Source organism: Sorex fumeus, unplaced genomic scaffold (genome assembly GCF_029834395.1).
Source record: "Sorex fumeus unplaced genomic scaffold, SorFum_2.1 ptg000001l, whole genome shotgun sequence".
NCBI classification, from domain to species: domain Eukaryota; kingdom Metazoa; phylum Chordata; class Mammalia; order Eulipotyphla; family Soricidae; genus Sorex; species Sorex fumeus.
The window spans coordinates 3,319,184-3,336,950 of record NW_026606058.1 but is presented as its reverse complement, the minus strand read 5'-3'; the positions used below and the strand labels follow the sequence as shown (position 1 = coordinate 3,336,950).

Genomic DNA, 17,767 nt, shown 5'->3' with positions numbered 1-17,767 from the left:
TCCCCGGGTGTGACCCAAAAAGCAAAAAAAAAAAAAAAAATCCAGTGATTTAGAAAAGTGGCAATTCTTCGAGGTTCCCAGGGCGAAGAGAACAGAGGCCGGCGAGTCCCGACCTGCGGCCCGGCCCGGCGAGGGGGCGGCGTGAGTCAGGCGGGCGCGGGCGGGGACTTGGGGCCGGGCGGGGACGGGCGGGGACGGGCGGGGACCGCTGGACCGACCGACCGACCGTGCAGTCCGCGCGCCCCGCACTCCGCTCGGCTCCGCACTCGCCTGCGCCTCGCGACCCCTGGACGCGGTAAGCCGGGCCGGGCTGTCCTTCCCCCCGGGGACAGCGGGGGACCAGCCGCGCCCCGACTCGCCTCCCGGCCTGACCTCTGCTTCCGACGTGGCCGGAGCGAGGCCGGGAGGAGGCGGCTCTGGGTGCGCCCGAATAACGGCCCGGGGCGGCGGGACCCAAGGGGGCTGCGCGCTCGGGGCGCCCCGGCCGGGCCTCCCGCCCGGGAAGGGGCCGCGCGCGGGTCCTGCCTGCGCTCCCTGGGGCTGGGGAGAGGGACGCCAGGCCAGGCGGGGGTCCGGGGGTGGTGAGGGGCGGATGCCCCCAGATGCAGCATCTGCCCGGGCCGGGGGCGCAGGTTTCAGCCGGGCCGCTGGCATCGAGCCGAACCCAGGCACCGAGTGAAGCCGAACCTTGGCGGGGAATGTGGGAGCGGCCGGGCTGGCCAGGCCCTGCCCCTCCCTTTCGGCTCCGGGTCTTTGGGACACGATGCCCCTTTCACCCCCCACCCCCACTTCATTTCATTTCATTTCATCATCCTGTTATTCGTGGATTGCCTCGAGCAGGCCCCAGTAACGTCTCTTTCATCCTAACCCTGAGATTATATTCAAGGCTCTTTAGGAGAATGAGACCCATCATTGTTACTGGTATTTGGCATATTTGGTAGGCCACGGGGAGTTTGCCAGACTCTGCCCTGTGGGCAGGCTACATTCGATAGCCTGCAAGTTTGTCCAAAGTAAAAAAGTTTGTCCCCACTTCAGTCTTTTCCTTTCTCTTGGCGCCAACTTCTGCCCCAGGGGCCAAATAGGGTCCTGTCACATCCGCCAGCTGCAAACGACGGGATGACTTTTTAAAAAATCAATTTATTTTTTTCCCCGTTTCAAAGGGTGAAAAGAACACCAAAGGAACGCTAGGTTTTGGAGGACAGGGGGAAAAAAAATTTTTTTTAATCGATTTCCTCAAAATTTGATTGACTCCTGTCCAAGCCCGTTTGATTTTTGGGTGAATCTGTGCAAATGAACGCAGGGGGGAGCCGTCTAGAGATTGCATCGGTCTAAAATATTTTCCATCCCACTGTACAAGACTCCTTTGCCAATCCCGGCTGTAGTGTGTCTGCCAGCACCCACCCAGTCTCCCTCCTCTCCTTTCCAGGTGAGATGAGTGTCAGGTGGTACTAACAGGTGGAGAAGATCAGGAATGTTTTCTCCAAAAAACCCCGGGGAAGATGGATAAACTGGGGAGTGAAAAAATGGCTGAAGGACTGGGTACTTGCTTTGCATAGTACTTTCCACTGAGCACCACAGGGTGTGGCCACTGAAACTAAGGCTGGAGGGGTAGGGAGATACTTCCCGCAGGCAGGGCACTCGCCTTGCACAGGGCCATCCAGGCTCAATTCCCAGCACCCCATATGGTCCCGGCAGTGGTCCCTGAGCACAGAGCCAGGAGCAAGCCCTGAACACGGCCAGGCGAGGTCCAAACGCAAGGAGAAGAAAAAAAAAGCAGAAGGAGAAGCCAGAGAGATCGTACAGCATGTAGGGCACTTGCCTTGCACACGGCCAAACTGGGTTTCAATCCCCTGCGCCTTATATGCTCACCCGGATTTACTAGGAGTGACCCCCTGAACACATAGCTGGAGAGAGAGAGAGAGAGAAAGAGAGATTATTTCCTTGGTAAAGAGAGGGAAAGGAAGAAGAGAGAAAGAAGGAAAGGTTGTTGAGAAAAAAGGGAAGGTACAGACTAAAATGAGAACAAAAAATCCTTGTTTCTTTCCCAAACCTTCCTATTTTCATCCCTTCCCTCCTCCCCACCCCAATTCTACAAATTGGACTGTTTAGCTTGTATTTGAAAATTCTTTCCATATTGTGTTCCTCCTCTACTACTCCAGACTCTGGACTCTGGGCACAGTGAGTTCCTGGGTCCCCTGGTCCCCAGGCAGAAGGCGGGGTTTCGGATCCTCCAGCTACTGCCTCCCCGTAGGCAAAGCTTTCTTTTTTATTTTTTTTTAACTTTTTTATTAGTGAGACATATGAGGTACAGTTGTAGACTTACAAATTTTTGTGCTTGGGTTTCAATTATACAATGATCAAATGCCCATCCCTCCACCAGTGCCCATTTCCCACCACCATGGATCCCAGTATCCCTCCCACCCCCCATCCCCCCATCCCACCCTGCCTCTGTGGCAGGGCATTCCCTTTTGTTCTCTCTTATTGGGTGTTGTGGTTTGCAAAAGAGAAATTGAGTGGCAGTCATGTTTGGTCTATAGTCTACTTTCAGCATGCTTCTCCCATCCTGGGAGGATCCTCCCAACACCTTTATTTGGTGCTCCCTTCTCTATCTGAGCTCCCTTTTCCCCTAGCATGTGTGGTTGGGCTCCAAGCCATGGAGTAAAATTCCTGGTACTAATCTCGGCCATTCTTGAGTGTTAGTCTCCTATTTTGTTACTTTATGTAGGCAAAGCTTTCTTATTTGGGGGCACACCCTCCCCCAACTCCACCACCCAGAAACCTCTCCAGCTCTCCAGATTTTGCAGTTGCCTTTTAAGAAACTAATAATTCTGGTTTTTTGTTCCGGAATGTGGGGGTGGGGAGGGGCTAGCATAGGGTTGTATATGTTTCTGTGTGGCTGATCACAGTCATTTTCAAGAGAAACAAAAAACTAAGTCAAGCATGAAGCTAAAGGAAAAATGGTTTCTCCTCTTACCTTTGTAGAGCAGAAAACCACTTTGAAAATCAAGGCGTTTCAGCTCCACAGTGGATAGAGGCAGGGGGAAACTCTTGCTGTGAAACTCCATAGGCCCTACCTACTTCTCCTCTGGTAGTTCCCGGTATCTGGGGTCTTCCTGGCCCACCTTCCTGCTAGTGAGTCTGACATGTTACTGGGACTGTGGTTTTTGGCTCTGACAAGGCAAGTTGTTGTGCAAACATGATCCGTTTCTAGGCGAGGGTGAGTCACTTCCCCCCTCCCCCAAACCTTGAACCTACCACATTTTTAAGAAAAAAAGCTCCCTTCGGTGGGTGTGGAGGATCCAGTAATACGGGAAAAATCCTGGGGAGGATCCAACAAGCTGGGAACGCTCCGGGAAGAGTGGGGACAGGGGAGAGAGGAGGAATCAGGAAGCAAGTCAGTACAAAGCCTCTAGCTCTGTGCTCCGGGGAGTCCATACAGTTAATGATAAAGCCACTCACCACGGTGAGTGGTACACGTCACCATCCAAGCATAGACCATTGTTCATTCCCGGAGTTGCAAGTCTGGAAGGGTGTGGCCGGGGCAGCGGTCAGTCTGCAGTTGCGTCTCTGATCCACCGGGGGCCGCCTACGGCTCCTCACTCCAGTGCCCAGCACGGCCTGCAGGATTTCCCAGATGCTTCCTTTGTCCTGGTGCAACAAAAGTCACTGTGGGTCAGCTCTGTGGCCGCCAGCCGTGGGTGTTCCAGATGCAGCCCGAAGCTGTGCGTGGCCCGTTACGAAACCGGCCACTCTCTGGCTCGAGGTAGCCAGAGAAGTTTGGAAGAAAAGGAGCAAAGTTCAAAGACAGAAGACGGTGATGTGCAGGTCCAGACCCTAGTGTTCTGCCAGGGCCTGTTTCCTTCTCCTGTCGGTTCCCTACAGTAATGTGAAAGTTGCTTTGGGAGACTCGAAAGCTCTCGTCCTTCCTCCTTCCCAGTAGTACTGGTGTTTGGTTCTGTCCCCAGTCTCAGGAGCTAAGTGCACCGTTGCACAGAGCTGGCACAAACACGGGCCTCAATGCTCCTGGAAACCTCTGGAGCTCCAGGAGAAGGGTCAGCAGGCGCAGAGGAAAGTGGTCGGCGTGCAGCTGTGTTTAGGGACATCTGCTGACCCCATGCCCCTCCTGGAGAGGCTGCAGGCCCCGCCTTGACCCGCTCTGTCCCTGCAGAGTGACCTGTGGACGGTGGGGGACAGGGAACAGAAGCCCACGGAAAAATGATTCTGGTTGTCTCGGCCCCTTTTTAAACGCTAAAAAATGACTCAGCCTCTTAGGAATGTGCTCGCGCGCAAAATAAAGAGATGAGATTCTCTGGAATGTCGGCATCTGGCCCTTGACGCCTTATCTGAGCCTTGAATGTTTCTCTCCGAAGGCAACGATGTCTGGCCCCACCGAGACTGAGCGCTGCATTGAGTCTCTGATTGCAGTTTTCCAGAAGTATGCCGGCAAGGACGGCAACAACTGCCAGCTCTCCAAGACCGAGTTCCTGAGCTTCATGAGGACAGAGTTGGCTGCCTTCACACAGGTATCGTGTGCCCCCTCACCCCAAACTTTTCCGAGCGTGAAACCAGGCTGGCACAAGACAGCTGGATCACAGCCTCCTTCCCTCCCAGTGCGTTTTCCTTTTCCTTTCCTCTTTCTCTAAGTAAGGCATTTCAAGATCCCAGTTCTTGAGCGAGGGAGGTGACTCACTAAGTTGAGTTCATGCTCTTCATGATGGATTTTATTAGGGCACCACAGTGTTCCCTGAGCACCGCCAGGAGCGATTCCTAGGCACAGAACCAAAAGAAGAAAAGAAAAGGAGAAAAAATCCGTGATCAAAAGAGGCATTAGAGACTGGGGATTAATTTTTCTTTGCCTTTTGGGTTTTTTTTTTTCCATTTAGGGAGAGGGGCTTACAAAATGGTACATGACATCACTGTCACTGTCCTCCCGTTGTTCATCAATTTGCTCGAGCAGGACCAGTAACTCTCCATTGTGACACTTGTTGTTACTGTTTTGGCATATTGAATACGTCACGGGGAGCTTGCCAGGCTTTGCCATGCAGGCGAGATACTCTCGGTAGCTTGCTGGGCTCTCTGAGAGGGGTGGAGAAATTGAACCCGGGCTGGCCACGTGCAAGGCAAACGCCCTACCCGCTGTGCTGTCGCTCCAGCCCCATACATGACATAAAGAGAAAAAAATAAAAAGAACCTCAAATTTCTTTCTCCCTCCTGCAAGCCTCCCCCAGTGTCTTGAGGAACTTTCTGCAATGATGCAGATGCTGTTCTCCTGGGCTGGGACACAGTAATGCCTCCTGAGGCTTTAGCATACTACTATAGTGAGGGTTGACTTTGTTTCTTGATTTCACTAACTCTTTGTAACCGATTAACCCAGGGGAGGGGGGTGTGAACCTGCAGATACTTCTTACTCCTTGCCCCCCATGCCCCTCACAAGAGTTGCAGGAACACTTAAAAAGTGTTTTACTGCTTTTATAGCACAGTTGAATAACCCTAACAGTCACAGCAAGAAAGTTGGAAAGAACCCCCAAACCCTGGTTCAAGTCCCAGGCCTTCGCCTAGGGGACCTCACTGGCCCCCTTTGTCCCTGAGTCTGGAAGATGAATCTGAACCCCACCCTAACAGGAACTCACATTCATGTGAGAATCAGTGGTGACCCCAGATGTGAAGAGGATTAGGACATGCACTGGCAAGCACCGTTAGTGTCTATTGTCGTTGTTTTTACAGAATCAAAAGGATCCTGGCGTCCTTGACCGCATGATGAAGAAACTGGACCTTAATTCCGATGGGCAGCTCGATTTTCAAGAATTTCTTAATCTCATTGGTGGCCTGGCCATTGCCTGCCATGAATCCTTTCTTAAGTCTGCCCATTGCAGGAAGTAACGCTGAGGAGCGCCCAGCCTGGCCTTGACACCCACGGCTTTCCTGTCACCATGTCCTCTTCAACCCACACATCCCCTGAGCCCAGCACCCCAACACCCTCTTCAGCCACTCCTATTAATAAAAACAGATTTTTTTTTAAAAAAAAAACAAATACTGGAGTTTCAGTAGGTTTGTGCATGGAAGGAAGAGTGTAAATTAGACTGCTGAATGAAATTGCTGCTAATAAAAAATGCATCGTGAATGTAGACAGTTATGAGTGCAGTGCTCAGACTCATGGAGGCTCAATGTTTCTTGTCATCAGTCACCCCTACTCTGTCGCTGTTCACCCCCTGTGGGCACTTCCAGAGTCTCTTCAGACAGTCAACAAAAGTCACCAGGGTCAGCCTCCCAGAGCTTTCGTTCTGGTGGTGGGCAATGAATGAATAGAAAAAGGCCAGTGGGTGTGGGCTGGACTCTGGGAGAGGCCTTGGGGCAGGGGAGTCCTCTTTTATGTTTTGGTTTTAGACCCTGACTTTCCAGAAGGAAGGTTTGTACCGAGACCTGGAGGGTGAGAAGGAACAAACATTTGGAGAGAGGGAAGAGGGCCTTTCTAGGAAAAGCAGCCAGGGTAGTGAAAGTCCCAAGGTGAAAATGAACCCCATGTTGGGGAGAGAAAGGGCTGGTGTGGACAAGACCTTTCTTGTCCACAGGCCTGGGCTAGTGTCAGGCTGCAGGTTCTCATCTTTCTGTTAAGGAAGCCGTGTTGGAGCCTCAGAAGGAGGCAATGAAGGTTAACCCGGGGTCAGAGACACTCAGAGCTGGGGAGAAGCAGCTTTCAACACTGTACATCTCCCCTGAGTGTCACAGGAAACACAGGTGTTTCAAAAAACCACCGCATCCTCACCCAACTGTAATGTGCCTTTTAGCTTCTTAGATAAAACCTCTGCAGATAAGTTCCTTCATAAATTAACAGAATGACATGTAATTTCCTTCTTCATAAATTAATAGAATGAATCATACCGTTTCTAAGGGCTAGAGCGATAGCACAGAGGTAGGGCGTTTGCCTTGCACGCAGCCAGCCTGGCCGACCCGAGTTCGATTCCTCCGCCCCCTCAGAGAGCCCGGCAAGCTACCGAGAGTATTCGATATGCCAGACACAGTAACAACAAAGTCTCCAATGGAGACGTTACTGGACCCACTCGAGCAAATCGATGAACAACAGGAGGACAGTGACAGTGACATACCATTTCCGAGGCCATTAGAGATGGAGGTAGTGGTAGGATTTATTACCTGGTGGAGGTTGGGGGTACCACACCCTAGACTGAGGGATGTATTGTTTGTGGGACCGTAGAGTGCTCTTAGTCATTGGCACCATCTCTCCTGTGTGTATTTTTGGTTTTAGACCCTGACTTTCCAGAACGAAGGACAGTGCTTCAGGCAAGCATGTCTCAAGATTTTTCTTTTCTTTTTTTTTTTTAAAATGAGTTCCTTAATTCATTAGCAGCATGAAAAAAACACTGCTTGGGAAGAAATGGGAAAAACGTCAGGTTCCATCAAGTTTCTGACCCATTTGCTATTTGGTACGGGAATGTGGGCTCTGAAGTTTAAGACATCGGGCTCAGCAACCAATTGGAAGATCTTCATTTGCTTGACACCCTCAAGTTTTGATAAGAAGTTAGATCCCGGGATTGGAGAATAGTTTGACAGACTGAGCACATGATGTGATTTAAGAGGCCCATTTTGTCCCCAGCATTGCTGCGGCCCCCAGAACACACACACACACACACTATATATATATATATATATATATATATATATATATATATATATATTAGGAGTAGACCCTGAGCACCAGGTGTGGTCCCCCCAAAAAATAAAAAGAAGATCTGATGAACACCAAGCTTCTAATTCAACAACGCTATGGAGTGTCTCTTATAAGCAAGGTGAGAGAGACTTCGGATGGAAGTACTTGATTTGGGGAGGAGGAAATGAGAGCAGTAAGTGTTTGTTGCATTGTATTAGAGGTACCATTTGGAGGTCCAGTTGGCAATACCCAATGGATACCTGAAATTGAGGTTCGGAGAGATCTAGCCTGAGAAGAAAAGGGGGGAGGAAAGAAGAGAGAGAGAGAGAGAGAGAGAGAGAGAGAGAGAGAGAGAGAGAGGACAGACCTGCCACTGAGCATGAAACTGAGGATAGTAAGAGGAAGAAGATTCGGCAAAGCAGAATCAAGACTCACAGTTAAGAAGTCGCAAAGGTGAACTCCCTACCACAACCATGCTTCTGCCAAGGCTGTGCCCCCACCCACCCACCCAATGCCGTGTGCATAGCACTCCTTTGTCTTGGTTCACCCCCTCACCTACTCACCTCCTAAGTTCACTTCAGCTCCTGAATGAAAACAAAACAGACCTTGCTTGTGATGTATCCCGAGGTTTGTGTATCAGGTATTCGGGAGTGAAGAAGACAGAAAATATTCTTGTCACATAGCTGGCCTCAGGGCCAGAGCAATAGCACCGTAGGTAGGCTATTTCACTTGTACATGGCTGACCCTGGTTCAATTTCCAGCATCCCACTTGGTCCCCCGAGCACAGAGCCAGGAGTAATCCCTGAGAAACATCAGGTGTGGCCCCAAATAAAACAGCGACAGAAGCCTGCCTCTCATTCTTTAGATACTTACTTGAGCTTATTATCTTCTCAAACCCTGAGAATGCCCCTTCCCTGGAATGTCCACTCAGGAGCTGCCCCACCCAGAAATATAGAAATCGGCAGTGACACATGGGGGCTTGTCTGTTTACTTGAGTGTGATACCTGGCCCTGGCAGTGCCCAGATCACAGAGTGCTGGAGTTCAGCTTAAATTTGAGCTCCTGCAGACAGTACTCGCGGTCAAACCCAGTGCTATGTCCCTGAGCCTTTCATCCTATGTTTCTCTCTTCCTCACATCCAGCCTAGCACCCCCCCCCGACTCGAACCCTCCCTGATCCCATCCCCAGTCACCCCTGGTATTGACCACCACCTCTCACCTGGACACTAAAGCAGCTTCCCTAACAACTCACTGTCCCTCCGGTTCTGCCCCTTCTGTGGTCCTTTCTCCTTCTGGAAGCTTCTGCCTTGGCTACCTTCCAGCTCCAGGTCGTCCAGGACTCCCCAAAGAGAGAGAGCTCTGTACTAGGCATGCCACCACCCTGTCCTCAGCATCGCTGTCCTTGTCGTTATTGCCTAAGGCACATAGATGAGCGAGAGACTTGGCTTGGTTTCCTCTGACTCCCCCTCCCTGCCTCTGCACTCACACAGGACTCCTCTAATTCCAGCCACACGAGCCTGTTGGTTCCAAGCACAGGCCTTGGACTCGAGGGTCAACCCAGTGGTCTGAGCACGCGCGTTACATTCAGGAGTCCTGGCTTTAATTTCAGGCACTGTTGGGGGTGGAACAACTGAACACCAAGCTGGGAGGAGCCCTTTGGGAATGACTGGATGTGGCAATAAAATAAATAGTGAACAGATGAATGCAATCTTTCTGTGTCTATCCCACTCTTTCCGACTCATTTCGCTTAACATGATACTTTCCATGTAGTACCACTTGTATGTAAATTTCATAACTTCAATGCCTCTCTTGCAAAACACAGGACCCAAAAGAAGAGAGAGAGAACAAGGGGGAATGCCCTGCCACAGAGGCAGGGTGGGATGGGGGCGATGGGGGATGGGAGGGATGCTGGGATCTGTGGTGGTGGAGGATGGGCACTGGTGGAGGGATAAGGGATGGGTACTTGACCATTGTATAACTGAAACCCAAGCACAAAAATTTGTAAGTCTATAACTGTACCTCATGGTGTTTCACTAATAAAAAAAGAACTAACTAACTAAGAACTAAAGGTCCTCCCGTTGATCGTCGATTAGCTCGAGCGGGCCCAGTAACGTCTCCATTGGAGACTTTGTTGTTACTGTGTTTGGCATATCGAATACTCTCGGTAGCTTGCCAGGCTCTCCGAGAGGGGCAGAGCAATAAAAAAAGAAAAAAAGAAAAAATAAATAGTGAACATGGGCCCTTGTCGGTCTGGGCCTGGATCTGCCTGGGACGCTCACCCACCCTCCCCACACAATTGCCTTCTACCTTCTACTGAATCTTCCCAGGGCAGCCGGACACCTTTTCTGCTAGGAAAGCCGGCTGAACTCTGTCTGGGACACGCATTCCTCACGTGCACCGTCATGCCCGGCTGCTCCCTTTCTCAGCAGACACCACTTGGCTCTCTGCATGCTCCGTGTTCCTCCCACACCCCTTCTCCACACTCGGGATGTTGCCCCCTGCTGATGACCCACTTTTCCACAGTCTCCACCCACAGCTCTCTAGAACGCTCAGATCGTTAGCCCAGCCACTCAGCCTCTGTCCCACAGCTAGAAATTTTCTTGTGGCAAGAGAGAGAAAATTCTATTTAAATTGTTTTAAGCAAAAGCAGGATTTTTTTAAATTATTTTTTTAATTAGGGAAACACCATGAGGTACAGTTATAGACTTACAAATTTTTGTGCTTGGGTTTCAGTTATACAATGATCAAGTACCCATCCCTCCACCAGCGTCCATCCTCCACCACCACGGGTCCCAGCATCCCTCTCTCCTCCCCCATCCCACCCTGCCTCTGTGGCAGGGCATTCCCCCTTGTTCTCTCTCTCTTCTTTTGGGTCCTGTGTTTTGCAAGCAAGGCACTGAGTGGCAATCATGTTTGGTCTATAGACTACTTTCAGCATGCTTCTCCCACCCTGGGAGGATCCTCCCAACACCCTTTATTTGGTGCTCTCTTCTCTATCTGAGCTTCCTTTTCCCTAGCACGTGTGGCTGGCCTCCAAGTCATGGAGCAAAATTCCTGGTACTAATCTCAGTCACTCCTGGGTGTTAGTCTCCCATTTTGTTGAAAAGCAGGATTTTTTTTTACTCATTTCAAGAAAGGTTTCCTGCCGGCTCTCAGGGCCACTGCCTGTCTCTGCTGGGCTTGAAGGTGCTCTTCCCACACTGACCCACACTGAGGGCCCCTCCCTGAACTCTTGAGATGATTATCAGCAATTCAGGGCTATGACCTCTCAGAACACAGGGCAGGCAGGATCTGAATGTTCTAAAAGATCTCATTGCACACTCAGCATTTGGGTTTTTTTTTTTTTGTCGTTGTTGGTTTGTTTGGGGGCCACACTTGGTGATGCTCAGGAATTACTCCTGGCAGTGCTTGGGGATCGAAACTGGGTTGGCCATATGCAAGGCATAAACCCTACCCCCTTTTCTGTTCCTCTGGCTCTCCATTCAACACTTAATCTTGGGGTGAACCCCTTGCATATATTGAAAATCCAACCGAGGGAGAGCAGAAGGGAGCATGTGAAATGAAGGCTACAGAAACAAGGATCAAACATACACAAGAAGCACTTTGCAATGGTTTTATTTCTCCCACGTGTCCTTCATTTTATTTTCTTTTTCCCATTTTCTCCCCCTTTGTTGTTGGTATCGTTGTCCTGGTGACCAGAGGTCACACACTCTCAGCTGTGATGCTCACCAGGGGCCATACACTTTAGTTGTGGGGCTCACACAACTTGGTGGTGGATCACACGCTTCGTTGTGGCACTAAGGATAACCAATCACGAATCACGACCATCCTGTTATTCGTCGATTGCCTCGAGCAGGCCCCAGTAACGTCTCCTTCATCCTAGCCCTGAGATTATATTCAAGGCTCTTTAGGAGAATGAGACCCATCATTGTTACTGGTATTTGTCATATTGGGTAGGCCACGGGGAGTTTGCCAGATAACCAATGGCAGGTGGAATCACACCCAGCCTGAAGGTCATCAGTCCCCTGCAGAATGACCTCCTCTTGAGCTATCTCTGAGCCCCAGGTCCAGTGTTCTTCAGGGACTCTGCATCCTTCTCCCAGAATCTCTTTTGTTTCATTCCCTATTTTTGGTTATTTACCAAAAAATTCCACATTACAGAAGATGGCAGCTTTACTGTTTTGCAATAAACAATTCTTCTCCTAGTTCCCAGTTTTACCGCTTTTGTTGACTTTTTCCATCTTATTATCAAAGAGCTGCTAAAAGCAACCCCGATGGTGCTTGTAAACCTGGGTGTTAGTTCCTCTTTTCACTCAGCACAGAAGTCACACTCATTCCAGCCCTCCTCGAGCGAGCGTCTTAGTGGTGGGTGCTGGCCCAGCTCTCAGCCTGCTACTTCTCTCAGACCTCTGGGCCAGGATGCTCAGTGCTGGGTCTCAACACCTTTGAAGTCAATTCCCTCTTGCTGCCTGGGATCCATCTGCCCCCTTTCCAGCTCTTCCTCCTCAAAACTCTGTGTTTAACTTCTCAGGAACTGCCATACTATTTCCCATAGCAGTTGCAATACTTTTATCCCTACTGGCCTAGCAAGGAACAGGGTTCTAATTACTCCACATCTTTACCGACACTTGTCATTTTCTCCTTTGGGGGCCATAGTCATCCTCTTGGGTACAATGAGGTCTCACTTTTGGTTCATTTACATTTCCTTAATTATTAGTCATATTGAGCATTCTTTCTGCATCTTTTCATGGAGTTGGGGAGGTGCCATTTTGGTGGGGTGTGGGGCACACTTGACTATGCTCAGGGCTTATTCCTGGCTCTGTGCTCAGGGATCACTCCTGGTGGGCTTGATGGATCATATCGGATTCTCGGGATGGAGTCAGGGTCAACCCATGCAAAACTAGAGCCCTACCCACTGTGCTATCACTCCAGCCTCTCCTCTGACCATTTTTTGCTGAAAAACTACATGGAAAAAGACGGCAGAAAATTTATACATGTAATTAGTTGACTGTCCTTTAAAAAAAATCTGTGTCAGGATATAAATGTAGGACTGTATACTTTAGAAGGGGCATGAGCTCACCCAGCCATGTCCTCAGCCCACCTTTGCACATTGTTCTAGTGGTTTTTTTTTGAGGTCCATTTATTGATTGATTTGTTTATTAATCATTAAATTGTAGGGCTTCTTTATATATTCTGTCTATAAAAACTTTCTCCATCCAATGGGTTGCCTTTTCATGCATTGATCAGTATCCTTTGATGCACAGAAATGTTTATTTTACAGTCTGATTACCTACTCTCCTTTTAGCATCTGTACCTTTGGTGTCCTACACAAATTTCAGTCAAATCTAATTTTCAATTAAATTTCTCCCTTCTTATGCTGGGACCTGTGGTGGTGGAGGATGGGCACTGGTGGAGGGATGGGTACTCGATCATTGTATAACTGAAACCCAAGCACAAAAATTTGTAAGTCTATAACTGTACCTCATGGTGTTTCACTAATAAAATTTTTTTTTGAATTTCCCCCTTCTTGGAACCCAATATAATGGGCAAGGCACTTGCACATGACAACTTGGGTTTGATCCCCAGCATCTCATATGGTCCCCCAAACACCGCCAGGAGTAACATGTGGCCCCAACAGCAAAATAAAATAAAATTAATTTTCCCTTCCCTTTATTGTCATTTTTTTGGGGGGCCTGTCCAGGGGCTGCACACTTGAGTGGTTGGTCACCATGCAGCAGATGCCAAGTTTGTTTGAGCCTAGACACCATGCCAGGTTGTCTCATCAGGGACACCCTAGAGGGGGCAGATGAACCCACCACTTTCCCAAACAGCCCGGGCAGCTGAAAGTCTCCAGAATCCAATTGCCACCATGCTCACAGCCAATCTACACAGTCTTGAGACAAGCCTCATCCATAAGAATGAATCTGCTATATGCTGAAAGTAGGCTATAGACCAAACATGATTGCCACTCAATGCCTCTTTTGCAAACCACAACACCCTAAAGGAGAGAGAGGACAAAAGGGAATGCTCTGCCACAGAGGCAGGGTGGAATGGGGGGATGAGGGGAGTGGGAGGGATACTGGGACCCGTGGTGGTGGGAAATGGGCACTGGTGGAGGGATGGGTATTTGATCATTGTATAACTGAAACCCAAGCACAAAATTTTGTAAGTCTACAACTGTACCTCATGGTATCTCACTAATAAAAATTAAAAAAAAAAAAAGAATGAATCTGCTGGAAAACTCAGGTATGCAGGTTTTGTGACGGAAATCTCCAGGCTCTCATGGAGTTGGGAATGGGCTACCTCCCCCATCTCCCTGTGCTTCCAGAAACCTGGCAATCACATCTATGAACTGCCTCTGGCACCTATAAGCTCATTAATGGCCAAGATCCAGAGATTCACAAACAAATCTCAGAAGAGAGCAACAAGCTGCAGAGATACCTCCAGACCCCAAAGTCATCTTCCAGTTAAAAATTTAACTCCAGTGTATCACCCTATTTAAAATTTTAGAATTCCAGGAGTGTGCAGCTGCATTTGTGGTCGTGCGACATCTCATACTCTGTGTCACTGATTTACCAAGAGTAGCAGACCTCATTTGATGGGGTGTAAAGTTGAAGGCAACTAATCTCGATCAAATATATATATATATATATATATATATATATATATATTAGCACGCAAGCCTCAACCTGTAACTGTAGGTTAGTTGTCTCTTATACAAGGACTTAGTGGCTCCAGGGTGAGATGCAACAATCTTCACACACTTTCCTCTAAGGAAACATTTTTTGGATCACTTTTAGCAGATAATTCATAACAAGCAATACAAAATAAATTTTTTAGGACCTGCTTTCGGAGCAGGCTTGGGTGGTGGTGGTGGGAAAGTTTGAAATAATGGTGGTGGGAAGGTATAACGGTGGTGGAATTGATGTTGGAATATTGAATGTAATAAATTATTGTGAACAACTTGATACAAATGAAATTAAATTTTTAAAAGAAAAATAAATAAGAAGTATGTCTATTTTTCACTAGGAAAAAAAAAAAGTTTGCTCGAGCCTCGGGTGGGGACTATGACAGTGTCAGTGGCAGCAGTCACAATGTGAGGCAGCGATGGCTCAGGCCCTCACACAGGCAGGGCCAGCAGGGGCTTCTAGCGCTGGCCCAAAATCCAGTTCTAGAGAATGTTCGTGAACAAAGTCCAGAAAACAAAGAGTCAAGCAGAGACCCATCCCTGTGGACAGAGAGTCAGGCCTTAACACTAGCACTTCTGTCATGACTGAGGATAGATAGAGCAAAGCAAGCCCGTCCCTACTGCAAACAGCTACGGATTTTATTTTTATTTTATTTTTTTAATTTTTCTTCCGCCATTTAGTACATTTTTTAATTGGTTGGAGTCCTGTGAGTGACAGTACTGTCAATCATGGTCTCCTGTGTACTTAATCCTGACACCACACTCATTCCCAGTGCTCCCCTCCCCCTCCCCCAGGGACTCCAGCCCTTCCCATTTTACACCCCCTCTCTTTTCAGATTCCTTCAGAGTTCTCCCACTGTGCTGTCTTTGGCCCTTTGTTACTACCTTGCTTTGTATCTTTATTATTATTATTTTTTTTTTTTTGCTTTTTGGGTCACACCCAGCGATGCACCGGGGTTACTCCCGGCTCTGCACTCAGGAATCACCCCTGGCAGTGCTCAGGGGACCATATGGGATGCTGGGAATCGAACCCAGGTTGGCCGCGTGCAAGGCAAACGCCCTACCCCTGTACTATAGTTCCAGTCCTCTTATCATTAAATTTTATTTTATTTTATTTTTTTGCTTTTTAGGTCATACCTGGCGATGCACAGGGGTTACTCCTGGCTCATGCACTCAGGAATCACTCCTGGCGGTGCTCAGGAGACCATATGGGATGCTGGGAATCGAACACAGGTTGGCCGCGTGCAAGGCAAACGCCCTACCCCTGTACTATAGTTCCAGTCCTCTTATCATTAAATTTTATTTTATTTTTTTTTTTTTGCTTTTTGGGTCACACCTGGCGATGCACAGGGGTTACTCCCGGCTCTGCACTCAGGAATCACCCCTGGCAGTGCTCAGGGGACCATCTGGGATGCTGGGAATTGAACCCGGGTTGGCTGTGTTGCAAGGCAAACACCCTACCCGCAGTGCTATTCCCCGCTTTGTATCTTTAAGTTCCAACATGTGGTTAGTTCAAAAGGGTAAGTACCCAATCCCTAAGGCAAAAAGGAACCTCCCAGTGGTCAGAGCAGCCCAGAATTGGGGCCACGTGTTTCTGCTGTACAGGAACTGAGCTGATAGTTAAAAAAAGACATTAAGCTACCTTAATGACTTATCACACCATCAGTGATGAAAATCAAGAACACAGCCAGCTTTCCCAGGCAACCCCGGGTGAACTCTGAGGGACAGTGAGGAAAGTGAGAGCACGTCCCTGTGCTTCCTGAAGGTGCAGCTGGCTGGGGAACCAGATCCCTGGGCTCAGAGAGTATCTAGAATGTCCTCAGTAAAACCCCGGGGGGATGCAAACCACTACCCAGGAAATGAGAAAGAGAGACACAGGGAGGGCCTGGTCTTCGATGGGCTCCACGCTGAGGTCGCTGATGGACCTCCACTGGTCTAGCACAATGCCTAGCACAGGCAAGGCCATGGGTTCAATTCAGTGCCAGCCGGTATGGCCCCTTATCTGAAAGCAAACCAAACCCAAACCGTGAGCATGTTTGAAGTTTATTGAAAGAAAGTAAAGAGCAGGAGTACATGCAGGAATTGAAAAGAAAGCAAATGAAATATGTAATCATGTAATCTATAAATACAGAAGGAACCACAAAATTGACTTACACACCGATGCGTGTGCCAGCAATGCTGGGAGGGGGCGGGGGAGCCGACAGCCCGCCCCAGCGCCCGCTGCCTCCTGGCTGACTCAACATTCTGACCCTCACAGTGACCTTTTATTTATTTAATTTTTTTACAATGACCCTTTGTAACTGTCTGCAAACACTGTGAGAGCTGTGCAGGGAATTCAGGCAGTGATAGGACCACACCTGTGCCTGCCAGTAATAATCCTTCTTTGTTTCTCCACATTCCCTAATCTCCTAAATCTCCCCGTCATGGCCTAAAGAATTCCTGGATGATTGCAGTTAAAGGCAAGTCTGCACTGACTGTGAGCAGGGCCCAGCATGAGGCCAGCACCTGTGAGAGAAGAGAGAGAGAGAGGCAGGGAGGGCAGAGAGAGACTACAGCCCCACCCCCTCTATCAGACACCAGCAAGGCAGCCCAGCCAAAAAGAACTATTTCGCTTCCTGGTTCATTACCTATCCACCCTCAAAGCAATTTAGTGTAAGCATGATCATCAGACGTGATCTGAGGTGTCACCAGTGTCACCTCTGGTTGGAATGCAGAACCAATGCAAGGACTTGTGGAGACAGGACTCTGCCTGGGATCAAACCCAGGACCTCACAATTGCAAGGCACCACAAAGGGTGGAGGTCTGAGGCAGGGGGTGGGGCCTCACGCAGCTGTGCCAGGGCTTACACCAGGCTCCGTGTTGAGGAATCCCTCCTGGTGGGCTCAGTGAACCAAATGGGGTGCTGGGAATTGAACCCAGCTCAGCTGCGTGCAAGGCAAGTGTTTTATACTAGCTAGTAAAGTAAAGTAAAGGCCCTCCCGTTGATCATCGATTTGCTCGAGCGGGCCCAGTAACGTCTCCATTGGAGACTTTGTTGTTACTGTGTCTGGCATATCGAATACTCTCGGTAGCTTGCCGGGCTCTCCGGCAATATATACTAGCTATATTACTTTATCTCCAACCACTGTTTCCAAATTCCTAAGATCAATGCTTCAGCCTGATCCATAAGATCCCCACTGTCTCAGCATCTTACCATGTCTTCCTTTATATGATATTCAACTTGACATCATTCAACTTAAATTATTCAGTGTTTTCGACCTCCTAAATGTTGCCCCTTTGTTGTTGGCATTATTCCTAATGGTAATAGCTAACAATTTAATAAAGACCATTATGTGCTGGAAACTCTGGGGTCCTCTCAACAGGGGGTGGGCCGAGTGCTCACCCCGCTGAAGCCCCAGAAGCCACCCCCACCCCCCAC

The 17,767-nt window shown here is 49.0% G+C and overlaps 1 protein-coding gene across 1 annotated transcript; it reads left to right on the top strand.

Annotated features, from left to right (window-relative positions):
* The first annotated feature begins 221 nt into the window (after nt 1-221).
* Nucleotides 222-6,024, top strand: S100A11 (S100 calcium binding protein A11). The gene is made up of 3 exons (XM_056121485.1): nt 222-295; nt 4,371-4,523; nt 5,725-6,024. The coding sequence occupies exons 2-3, from the start codon at nt 4,377-4,379 to the stop codon at nt 5,878-5,880; spliced, it is 303 nt and encodes a 100-aa protein (XP_055977460.1). The 5' UTR covers nt 222-295; nt 4,371-4,376; the 3' UTR covers nt 5,881-6,024.
* The last annotated feature ends 11,743 nt before the right edge of the window (nt 6,025-17,767 follow it).

Coding starts and splice junctions, on each gene's coding strand:
- S100A11 (XM_056121485.1), top strand. CDS start 4,377: ATGTCTGGCCCCACCGAGACTGAGCGCTGCATTGAGTCTCTGATTGCA. Junction 4,524..5,724: donor AGTTGGCTGCCTTCACACAG/GTATCGTGTGCC, acceptor TTGTTTTTACAG/AATCAAAAGGATCCTGGCGT.